Source organism: Streptopelia decaocto, assembly GCF_964273445.1.
Source record: "Streptopelia decaocto genome assembly, chromosome: 4".
NCBI lineage: Eukaryota > Metazoa > Chordata > Aves > Columbiformes > Columbidae > Streptopelia > Streptopelia decaocto.
This window is the reverse complement of record NC_138658.1, coordinates 21,049,365-21,061,412: the sequence shown is the minus strand read 5'-3', so window position 1 is coordinate 21,061,412 and position 12,048 is coordinate 21,049,365. Positions and strand designations below refer to the sequence as shown.

Below are 12,048 nucleotides of genomic sequence, written 5' to 3'. Positions count from 1 at the left end.
TCTTCATGCCGGTTACAGCATCTCTGGGAAAGAGCGACGCGTTATGAGAACACACGCTCTTGCTGTGACTGCACGACGCATCCTGAGGGCACAGTTTTAACAATTCTTCCTTTTGGCAGCGAGGCCGATGGGATCGCCGGCTCCCGCCCCACAGCGGGCTGGCAACTCGTCACAAGAATCACTGGCCACGAAAACTCTTAAAAACGCTTCCCGTTGCACCTCACAATTCGGCTAAACCACCCGAGGAAGCGGTGCCATGAGGCAGAGAGAGAGCCCCGCGGATGCCGGGGTGTGAGGATGGTCCCCAGAGCCCCCCACCTGCCCTTGGCGGGGGCAGACCCGAGCACTGGGACCTGCTGGGGAGGGGGAAGAGAGACGTTCCCCGGGCCGTACCACTGCGTGCCCCCTCTGGGTGGGGACATGAGGCGGCTGCCGCTCGCCTCGGCACCATCCGGCTCCCTAAAGCCACTCAGGGACGGAGCCTAGAACAGTCCCGCGCGAAACGCCGCTCCTTCCTCCGGCACCTCGGCATTCTCGTCGGCCGCCTCTTTCCTCCCCTGTACGGCAAATGGTACGAGCCGCAGCAGCCCACACAGGTGTGGCCGGTGGGACAAACCAACTGCGGCCGAAGGGGGGGGGAAACGGTGCGGGCGCGCGCTCGCTCGCGTGTGCGGCGAAGAGTGATGAAAGGCGGTGAGGCGGGAGGGCGAGACCGGGCCGGGGCTGGCAGCAGCCGCATCATCGGGGAGCGACGCGAGCAGCACGGGCGCCGCGGGAGATTGAATTGTCTGCGCCGCCGCTGGGGCCGCTGCCGCCACTGCAGCCGTTGCTCGGGGGGAGGAGAAGGAAGAGGAAGAAGGGCCCACGCGCCCGCCCGCCCCTCCGCCGGTAAGTGCCAGTCAGCGGGTGGGGGAAGGGAGCGGGCCCCACCGCGCCGCGGCTCGTCCGGGCGGGGAGTCCGGCCCCACCGCCTGGGCGGTGGCTCGTGTGGCCGGGCAGGCAGGGCCGCTGAGGGGGCAGCGCCCTCCTGGAGCTGCTCCTGCTCCGGGAGGCCGTCGGGATGCAGGCCGAGGGGCCGCCCCTGTCCGGGTGTCCGTTCCCGGTCTGTGCCGAGGCGCCTAGGCCGGACTTGCGGACTGGGAGGAGGCTCCTAGTGAAGCGGCGCTGCGTGAAGCGGGAAAGGGCGGGCGTGAGGCCGGGTTAAAACTGGTCTCGTCTCTTCAAGGTTGCAGTTTGATGAGTGAAGGCAGACTGCCCCCCCACCCGCAGGGCTGGCCCCTCCGCTTTGCTGGCCCAGGTGTTGGCACAGGCAGGCTGTGAATTGAAAAGTGAATCGCAAAATTAATCTTGGCTTAAAAATAAAGTTTTATTTATATATATATATATATATATTTTTTTTTTTTTTAAGATTGAGTCAGCTTCCTGAGCTGTTTCAGTGCATGGTTAGCAGAAGTGCTTGTGTAGGCAATAGGGATTGGGAGGCTGGTGCAGAGGAGGAACTAGTGGTAGTGGTAGAAGTGATAGCTGAAAGTGTTAATAAAACTACTCACTAATTAGAACATGTGGAGTAACTCACGAGTTATAATTTGGTCGTTCTTATCTTGGTGGAGCATTTCGTTTAAAGTTGAGGTGTATCAAATGTCTTTCAGTGGATGTATTTTTCCCTGTGCCTAAGAATCTGTGTGTATATACCAGCTAGATTTCTTCAGTGAGAACTTCACCTTTTTGGAAATAGATTGCTTGTTGTATAGCGGTACTTAGAAAAAAGAATCTGCGGGCCACTGTTGCCTGATCGACTTCAGGAGTTGGTTGCAAAAAGAGTGGGCTTTTAGGAAACGGACAACTATATGACTTTAATTCTTTAATTTTCTCATTGTGTTCACTTGTCAGAACTAAATTTACATTCTGCCACATACTGGATGAAGTGTGGTTTTGCATCTTGCAGATGTGATGAAAGGCATTTGCCTTTCCCCTAGCTGGCCTTCAGAATCACAATGACAAAACACTCAAATATGAGAGAAGACAAATTTGTGGATATGTTAGAAGATAGTTCTGTCCCTAACTGTGACAAATATGGTAAGGAAAAATGAGATATTTCTAAGAAACTAACTGGACAGTCGTTTGTTGGTCTCAACAGCATCTTGCCAAATCACTTATTTACAGAAAAAGTGCCTCTCGCCTGCAGGACTCTGCTGGTCTTAGTTTCTTAAGTTAATATGGTAGCTGAGTCAGTGGCCTCAGCTGTTTGTAGTTCAGTCTTGTTAGATGACCTTTCCCGTCTTCTCACCAGAAGTTTGAACTTTCTGTCCAGCCCCTTGCTAGTATTTTTACCTCGCACTCCTTGTCTCAACCATCCCCATGCTGCTTGACCAGCTCACTGTGTCTTGGAGTTTCAGATGCCTTTAGCGCTTTACTTTCACTTTGCTCAGTTTCTATTCTCCTTCTTTACAGAGATCGCCGGGGAATTTGCTTTTGTTTCTAGCAGACCAACATTCTTTTGGGCAAACATGGGCTTCTGTTAGGAAAAGGGGGTTTGATACTGCTTATACAGAGCTGCTGGAGCACTTTCTCCTGACTCAGCCTGGCTTTTAACTTCCGCTTATTCAATCAGTTATTATTATATACGGATCTCGGCTCAGGTCACAGGCCTCTCTGGTCTTATTATTGCTGGCTGAAAATAAAACAAAAATCAGGGTTTTTGTTCCTTCTGTCTTCATCTACTGAGACAGCTTTGTAGCTTTCCCTCCTAGGTAAGTCAAACAATCACAGTAAAAAAAAAAAAAAGCGGGGGGAGGGGGCGAAAAAGCATTACAGGTTTGGAAAGTTTTGGTTTTTTTTGTGCACCAAAATCTTCTAAATGCTGTTTTACAATACCAAGAGCAATTTAGTCATGCAGTTGTTATAAAAATACATTTTGCTTCTTACCACTGAGAGCAGTATACACAAAAGTAGTATCTTAGAAGTACTGAACGTCTATGGCTTTTTTTTTTTTTTTTTTAATTTTTATTTCTTAATTTAACTAAACCTCCCTTGGCTGCGGCGGGCTGCGCTCCCCGCCCGGCTCCCTCTTCCTCCCCCGCCAGGACTACCATTCCCAGCAGCGCCCGGGCTAACAGTGAAAATAGAGGCCAGGTGACGCTTTCTTTTTTTGTTGTTCCTCCTCTGTGGCCCGGCGGCGGTAGCACATGTCCTTTCTCTTTTGTTTTCCGCCCGGCAGGCCGGCAGCGCGCCGGGGCTCACCGCCCCGGAGGAGCAGCGGGACCGAGACCCCGCCGGAGCCGTTCCCGGGAGCTGCCGCCCGTCCTGCCAGAGGAGCGTAGAAGCGATATTGTTTATGGAGCCGCAAGTCCAGATCGCGGAGTAAAACTTTGCACTTTCTCCCCCCATGCAAGTTGATAACGTGAGACCGGCTGCTTTTCCTATTGCTGCTGCTACCTCGAGTGTTGGGGGGAGGACCCGGCGCTCTCCTCCCCCAACCTGCTGCTGTTTCCTTTACCCGGCCCTGGAGCTGCTTGCTGGGTTTGCTTTGCCATGTGGGGCTAGGAGAGGTGCAGCGATTCTCCACGGCCTGAAGCGATAAACATGGAGTCGACGTGCAAAGCCGACGGCGGGGAGCAGAGTCATCAGGGCAGCGGTACGGCAGCCCCCGGGGAGGATTCCATGGACTGCTACCTGCGATCTCAGGGCTTGTACAGGAAGAGAGTTGCCAAGGATGGATCTTGTCTTTTCAGAGCTGTGGCCGAGCAGGTAACTAACTGCTTACATAAACGAAGCTACTTAGCATGAAAGCATGGGAAGTGGGTCTCATTAGCGGGTGATAATTGGTGTTTAAAATGCAGACAAGTGTGGGTTAAGGTTACGCAGTCATGTGCCAGGGAGAAAAAAAATAAATATTTCACGGGAGGGCAGATGAGTTCTCCCTGTACAGCCATCAAGAAATTGTTACCTGTTTTGACCTTCCGCTGCAGCCTCAGAGCTTTTTTTCAGTGTAAGATTTCAACATTCGAGCACAAATGCTTTGTATGAGACTAGCTAGGAAACTGAATTTAGTGGAAAAGGCTGAAAAGCCTTGTTCTTAGTTTTCTTAATTATTTTACTATAAAGTTAGAGAAAGTGAGTAATTTGCTTTCAGTTCTTCCTGTTGAGTTCCCCTCCCCCATTTCAGTGTTACTGTTAAAGGAAAAAAGTGACAGCGTCGTCTTAAATACAATACGCAGCAGTGGGAGCTCTGGTGCTTCTGATTCTGGGAGCCCGGATTCCTCTGATAATTATATACAGTTAACTTTTATTTTTAATTACTTTCCCCACTGAATTTATAACTTCAGGCAAGCAAAAACAGTTGTTCTGAAGTGAGTGTTTATTTCAAGAGAATAATCAATGAATATGCATTGATATTCTAATGTTGTTCATTAATATTTATAGAAGGTGTCTTCTACACTCCAGTATATGTAGAACTTTTACTTAAATTTTTAACATCCTATTATTTTATTACAGGGAAGGTCTTTAATTCAGAGTTAATAGATGTTTATGCACAAATTTGGCCTAATCTCTGTACACTTCATGAAGAAAAACTGAATTGATCTGAATTAGGAAGTGTTTTATGTTTAGGGCAATGTGTAAGGATTGCAAGAGAGGCTGCTATTTAAATTGACTGGAACTTACCTACATTGTGGTGAGGATGCAGAAAAAGACACATTAGAGTTAACTCTGAAACTATGATGAAAGTAGTATTTTTCTAGTAGAGATTTGAATAGGAGGTAGAATGCAGGTATCAAATGGGGATCTGAATTCCTGGCTTCCAAATCAGTGCTTGGGCAACAGACCTACACCTCTTAAAGTCAAGAGACAATAACCCTGCACTCTCTTTTATTTGGTTGGATTTCATTTGAACAAGTGCATGTTACTATTTGATTTCCTCATCCACTCCTGCAGTAACTTCTTCAATTAATTGAAATCATTTACAAAGGAGTGTGTTAAAGAATGACAACAAATGCTTCTCCTCTTGCTTAGTAAATCCTCATAAAATTGAAGATTTTAATTTAATATGTTTGTGAATTCTGCAGTTACTGAATTTTTTTATTAAGTAATCGAGGTTTCACCTGCATAAATATGTTGTTAAATATTATTAAAAATAAACCTAGCATGCTTCCAAGCCTGAATTTAGACAACAGTCTTTATTTATGAACCGTTGTCAAAAGTTTTAGGAACCAGTGTCACTTTCTTCTTTTTCTCCATTTGTAGGTGTTACATTCTCAGTCTCGGCATATTGATGTTAGGATGGCTTGTGTAGACTATCTTCGTAAAAACAGGGAGAAATTTGAAGCAGTGAGTATTCTTGTTTTCTTTGTGAGCATTTTAAAAAATGTGGCTTTATTCCTTCCACTTTTCTAAGGTATATTCTGCTGTTTCTGAGAGTATTAGCATATACTAGTTGGTGCTTCTCAAAGTGTGTGCTCTTTAAATTAGTTGGCACATATTGGTAGTGACTCATTTTCATAAGCCTGAAGAAGGACCTGTACACTGCTTGGACTGGCGGGGTGGAAAGAGTGGGAAGAGTTTTTAATGCTCATTAAAAAACAAAGCAAACTTGCTTTAATAGTCTGTAGTGGAGCTACCAAAATCTGAATTTTATTTTATTATAATGCCTATTTAATGAAGGCCATAAAATGTTCTTATTGTGCTATTTAGTTGTTTTTGCAATATATGAGCGATTTGACTGCTGAGATCAGTGAAATTTATTTCAGGGTCTACAATTCATTATGTATTGCTACTGTGTATTTTTCTAAACATCTGTAGTGAAGTTCTGCTTCGTCAACCATAGGCATAAAATATTTTTAGATTCATCTATATTTGGCCAATGCAGTCAGTGTTGACATAATAAAATCCTTTTTTTCTTCCCTTTAAAAAAACTGTAATAAATGATGGTGTTGGTGCTAGTGTTTGTGTGTGTTCTAGTGTATATACCACCTAACTGATTTTCAGGATAGCTAAACAAATGTGTAAGCATTTGTTATTAGAGGATTATTACTTAGCTCTCTCTTTCTGTTCTAAATTTACCCAAACTTAAAAAGGCTGTTTTAGATGCATATTGACATAGGGAAGAGAAGGAGAGCTGAAATAAGGATGTGTGTATTTGCTATAATTTCTGACAAAGTGCCCTGTGTTCAAATGTGACTGATTACTGTTAATGTGGAAGTTGTCAAGAATGAATGACATGAAATACAGTGAGTCTCTCAGGGAGAATGCAGCTCTGACTTCACTATTTCTATTTGCAAGGACTCTTCATTTGTTTTTAGTCCATCTGAGAACTTACCAGCTCTTAGATCTCTCTCTCTCTCCCTCTCTCCTTTCTTTTTTAATTTTTTCACTGCTGATTTTAAATCCCTTTCTTTCCAGAATTACCCCTCTCAATCCAGTATCTGCTTCTCTACTTCTGTTTTCTTGTTGTATTGTGTAGTGTTTGGAAATACCATGGCCGTTCTTGGCTCTAAATGTGTTTCCCCTGCCTAGTTCTGGCACCTTCTCAGCTGAGTAACTGCTTTGTCAACTCCAACTGGTTTTACTGTCTTGGTCTCTCTCCTCCACTGTTCTTTTTTTAATCAGACTTGACCCAAGTGATGTGACCTCTTCTCTATCAATCTTTGCTGTCCTTCTGAAAAGTCTCTTTAAGTTTCTTGTCATTTTTCAAAATGGGTTTTTTATTTACAAGGTTGAAGTGTTTCATACCTGTTCTCATTTCATAGTGTTCCTACTTCCTCCCTTACATTGCTTAATCTCTGCTGATCTCCTGCAGTCTCCATATCTCTTAACTTTGTATTGCTAGCTTATCTCTCTTAAATAAACAAAAAACCCCACAACAACAAAACCAAACAAAAACCAACAAAATAACAACCAAAAAAACTCCAAACAAACAAAAAAACCCCACACAAAACCACAACCAAACAACAAATGCCTCTTTCTCTAGTCTCTTAGTTTAAATATTTACTCATCTGTCTTAGTACTTACCGGTAGTACTCACTGAAGTTTCTCTTCTCTCTGTGTACTGTAGCCACTTCAGCTTGGAATTCTGTCTCTTTCATTCCATTGATATTGCTGTAACCAAGGTTTCAGGTGACTTTATGTAACCACTGTCTTAATTTTCATCCTCATCCTTTCTTGAAGTGTTATCTTTGGTTGCTACTCTCTTCGTTCTCTTTTTTAACTCTTCCATTTTCTATGAGAACTTTCTAGTGCCCTTCCTTTCTTCCTCCATGCGTTATATTTAGGTCATTTATTTTTAAGATGTGAAACAACTGCTGTCCATGGTCATGTTTTACTGATCCACCTTTTAACTTCCTACCTGAGTCTGTCTAAATTGAAAATTTTGGCCCAGCGTTTTGATTCTTGTGAACAACACTGTCCAGCCAGGTTCAAAACGGCTAAAGCAGAACTTTTAATCTCTCTGCTTCTCACAGTTTTCCTTATGATCGTGTTTCTTAATTATTATGAGTAAAGAGGTCATACTGGTTGTAGCTTAAGTTCATAATGGGAACTACTTCTTTCTTTGGACCTCTATGCATATTTAACTAAATGAAGCAAATGGTGTCTAAATAGCATTTTAAAAATACAGGTTCTCTGTTGGCCAGCATGGCTGAAAGACTTTGAAGTTAATAAGTCTCAATTACCGTAGCTTCTTTCTCTGGCATTGACAAATGTGACTTTGGTCTCTTCTTGCGTGTTAAGGAGTGCAGCTGAAGAATCACTTTCTTAGCTTGGCACTTACAGTGTAGCCCTATTGTTTGCATCCTTTCACTGAAGATAAAAGCAGTTTGAAGTGATGCAGAAAAGAGAAAAAGTGCCTTATGATTTGCCTATGCTATATCTTATGGCTACTTGGGTACTACAGAAACGTGACTCCCATTTCTGATTGTCCATTGCTGCCTGCTTTAACAAGATACTTGAATAAGCCCACATATGCTCTCCCCAGTGATGCTGTGCATGTCTGGGATAAATTGCCCATAAATATCTACTTGCCAGCAGCTTTGCTTTCTTTAGATTCCCTGTTTGGCTCCTGGATTTCTTTTTGGGCTTTTGCTTCTTTGGTTTGGATTGTGTGATGATTCTAAAAGCTGTTTATGTGGTTATTTTCTGGAATGCAGACCAATGTATTTGGGCATTTATTCCCTCATCTCTACAGCACTTTATACTTAGATTGTTAGTTCTTTGAGGGCACGCTAGTCTTAAATTTCCAATGGTACATTCCCATTGGTGCAGTGGGTCATAGATTGGGGATTCCATACACTACGCTAATAAAAATAACTATTACTTTTTTTTTTTTTTTTAAATACAGTTCATAGAGGGGCCATTTGAAGAGTATTTAAAATGTCTGGAAAATCCACAGGTATGTTAAACTTGATTTTATAATAGAAAGCAGTATTGTTGTTGGAGTTGATGGGTAATGCGTTATTCTCACAGATGTTTTTGACTTGGCCTAAGAGGTCTTCGAATTATCTGAATATATATTTTTGTTTGTACTCTATATTGTAAAATTATTTGGGGATTTTTTTGCATGTCTTGATTTAAGTGTTGTTCCTCAAAACTCTACCCAAATGTTTCCAGCCTTTGCAAACACCGACAAATATACCATGGCTACCTTTTTCTTGAAGACAGCCTTGAATAAAGGTCTAAGAGTTTAGGCGATTGAAAGACAGTTACTGATGTGAGAAATATTATAGACAGTAGCCACAGGTTTTTGTGAATATATTGATTTAAAGCAAAATTATCTCCCCTCCCCAATTTGATTTTAATATTTTTAGTAATTTTAGTATTTTTATTAGGGAGTTAACAATTTGTGTAAACCGAGTGGGATTGGGAAAAGAGGACAATCTAGTCCAACGTTGCAAAATCTGTTAATTCTCTTAAGCATTTATTTGTACATAACTTTGTTAAACTTTCCCTTCATAGAAAGCATAATTTATTTTTCCACGTCCCCTCGGCTCCCACCATACCTACAGCATCCTTAGTTAGAATGGCTAACCAGATGATTCTTTATTTCAGTTTCCAAAATTAATGGTGGAAAATAGTGGATGTTAGCCTATTCTGCTTCTGTCTTGCTTTGTTTATTCCAGGATGTTTAATCACAAAGCTTTGTGAGTCAAATCTTGGGGTTATACGCTGTGCTAAATAGTAGATTGTGCCATTTTCTAGTAGAACATACTCTGCTCTGAACTACAACAAAATAAATGGCTTACAACACTGCACTGTGTGTATAGAAAATGTGTTTTTTATACATCTGTTAATGTTTAAAAAAATATTTCTGAGAAACATACAGTAGCTCTTTTACATGCTCAGCAAAATTAATATTGTTGTTCTAGCTTATAAAATTGTCATGACAATTTAAAAAAAATAAAACTCCCAGCCTGCTACAAATTCCTGCCCCAAATTTAATTTCAGTTGGTTTTAATTTAGTAAGTATTAAAAACAAAACAAACAAACCCAAACCAAATGAACCAAATCCAAGAAGTAACAAACAAAACCCCCAAACAAACAAATGAAACAAGAGGGGGATCTAGTCACATCACACTGGAGCAGTACAGCAACTGGGCTGGTAAGGGAAGCAACGACTTTTACTTTTCCATGATTTGAATCTGGTTTATGGTGTTACTGATATGTCACTGTTTAACAGCTTTAAAGAGCAGACTTGTGGTCTCTCTTCAGGTGTTGACATACAGCTGCTTGCATGAGAAATGCAACTAAATATCAGAAGTTTATTTTGGCTGTTTGGAAGTGGTCTGTATACTTTGTGTTGGATTACTTCACAAGATGATGTCAAGATATTTGTATGGAAGTTATCTGTGTTTTAGGCAGGAGTGTTAAGCCTCAAGGTTCTTTTTCCAGTTCATTTATAGGTAAAGGCGCCTAAAACCAGACAGTTTTGAAGGTAGAGAGTAACGTTTTTTAAAAGTACTTGATAAATGTGATGCTCACTTTCTTAAAAAATCAATTTTGAGAAGCTAGATTACTTGTCATTTAATAGAAGAAAAAAAGAAAAGTAGTATCACCTTTCAAAATCATATTCTTTAATGATAGATCTGCATTTATTTGATTGTGCTTTATTCTCTCAGTTTTCATACAGATCTGTTTCTGCTTTGGGGAGAAATCCCACTAGTTTGTACCCCTTAACCTTACTGGTTGAAAAAACCTTCAATTACAAAATATCTCACATGAACTCCAGACTCAGTGGTGTTATATTTATTTTTGACACTTACTTCTTGCTTCTCTTGATCTGCACACATGAGGAAGTATAGTAATTGTGTGTTTGATTTAACTTAATTTTATTTTGTTTTGTTTTTTTTTTTTCTATGCAGGAATGGGTTGGACAAGTAGAAATAAGTGCCCTTTCTCTTATGTACAAGTAAGAAAATGTTTAAATATATTTTATTGAGATCAGTTCAGTTGCTTTTTTAGTTAACCAGTTGGAATAGCAAAGATGGAATTGTATGTTATACTATAGTTCTCAAAAAAATTCCAAATATACTTTGAAAATTGCAGATGTCAAGGTATGGGGGGGGAAAAAAAAAACCAGAAAAGCGAGCTTTGAAAGTGACATTTTATCTGGGATTTGAAACTGGGTTGCACAACTAATTGTGGGTGGAGTCATACAGTTTGTATATTGTTAATTTTCATATCTTAATTTTTCTATTAAAATTACTTCTCTTCCTATTTCTCACCAAGGCTTTGCTATTAACCCTGTTGCTAAGCTGTGGTCTGTACCCATTTCATTATTACCCCTGCGCAAATGCTGTGGTGCAGCTTAGTGGTATGAGCATTGCAGGCTGCCTGCTAGAAAAATTTTCAAAACCTGCTTGAAGAACTGTGCTGGTTCTGTCCCCTTGATGATGACTACCTGCCAGCACTGCAACAGCAAACTATCTACTGGTTCAGTCCAAGCTTCCCAAAAAGCTTCTTTCCGTTCTTTCCGTGGAAGAGACAAAAGATGGATTTTTTTGCCGCTTTAAATCCAGCAATTTGAGTCTAGTGAACACTACAGGGTGTTCACCTCCACTCTTGCTGGAGTCTTTGTCCAGAGAGAAAGGGAAACCAAACCCTCTGCCCTCTGCATGTCTGTTTGTTTTTTTGTTTTTTTTTTTCTTTTTACAGTGTATCATCTATTTTAAAGAGCAGGATCACTACACATGTAAAAACTGAGATATCTGGAGGGCATGATTTTCAGGGATGCTGGAGGTTTGGTCAGAATATCTGATCTTCAGGCAATGCTGATAGATAGTCTGTTGGGCTTTCAGCGTGCTCCTCAGCACACGGTGGCAGCTGGGCCACTGCTGGGGAGCAGAAATGTTGTGTTGGACCCTTCCGAGCACAAGGCTTTGGTTTGGGGGGCAAGAGGAGTTTCTGAGCTCAGCCATGGGCTGTTCTGTTAGCTGGCCTCTGTGCCCAGAAGGGTTCCTGCACTCATGTAGTCAGTCTCTCAGTACAGATTTAGCCTAAGCCATTGCCTTCCTGAAACTTATCTCTGTTTCCTGTCTCTCTTCATAAACTGACCTCCTTTATGTACTGGTGGATTTCCCAATGACAAAGTCTAATGGATTTCGCCAGGGCTGAGGAGCCATCATCTTTCTAGACTCAGCTCCAGAAAGCAGTGTCTGGAAATTGTTTTACTTGTCATTGGCTCTGTGCATGTTGTGCCAGTGCATCTTTTTCTGGTAAAAGTAAGCCTTTTCATGAAAGTAAGCCTTTTTTTGGCTGGTGATAGTTGCACTCATCTTCTTTAGTATTCTCTTCTGGCAGGTGTTTTCTGTGGTTATGTCTGTTCCTTGAACTTGCCTTCAATGTTCCAATTCTTAATACTTTTTTCTCAGGAAAGATTTCATAATATACCGGGAACCAAATGCTTCTCCTTCGCACGTAACTGAAAATGGCTTTTCTGATAAGGTAAAAAAAAAAAAAAGTTTTATGACTACTGTGAAAGGCTGAATTAAGACTACTTTCTAAAGAGCAAATAGTTTAATGTGAGTTTTATTATTGAACACAATGAAATGTTCTGAGAATTGA

The 12,048-nt window shown here is 41.6% G+C and overlaps 1 protein-coding gene across 5 annotated transcripts in view; it reads left to right on the top strand.

Annotated features, from left to right (window-relative positions):
* The first annotated feature begins 688 nt into the window (after positions 1-688).
* Positions 689-12,048, top strand: part of OTUD4 (OTU deubiquitinase 4) — a 31,527-nt gene continuing 20,167 nt past the window's right edge. For 4 of the 5 annotated variants that reach the window (XM_082050362.1, XM_082050360.1, XM_082050361.1 and 1 more), the window contains exons 1-6: positions 689-888; positions 3,218-3,747; positions 5,242-5,325; positions 8,330-8,380; positions 10,347-10,393; positions 11,856-11,928. In XM_082050362.1, coding sequence (XP_081906488.1) covers positions 3,583-3,747; positions 5,242-5,325; positions 8,330-8,380; positions 10,347-10,393; positions 11,856-11,928 — 420 coding nt within the window. In that variant the 5' untranslated portion in view covers positions 689-888; positions 3,218-3,582. Of the gene's footprint in view, positions 889-1,517; positions 2,751-3,217; positions 3,748-5,241; positions 5,326-8,329; positions 8,381-10,346; positions 10,394-11,855; positions 11,929-12,048 lie in introns of those variants that run through there. The other variant, XM_082050359.1, reaches the window with a different exon arrangement.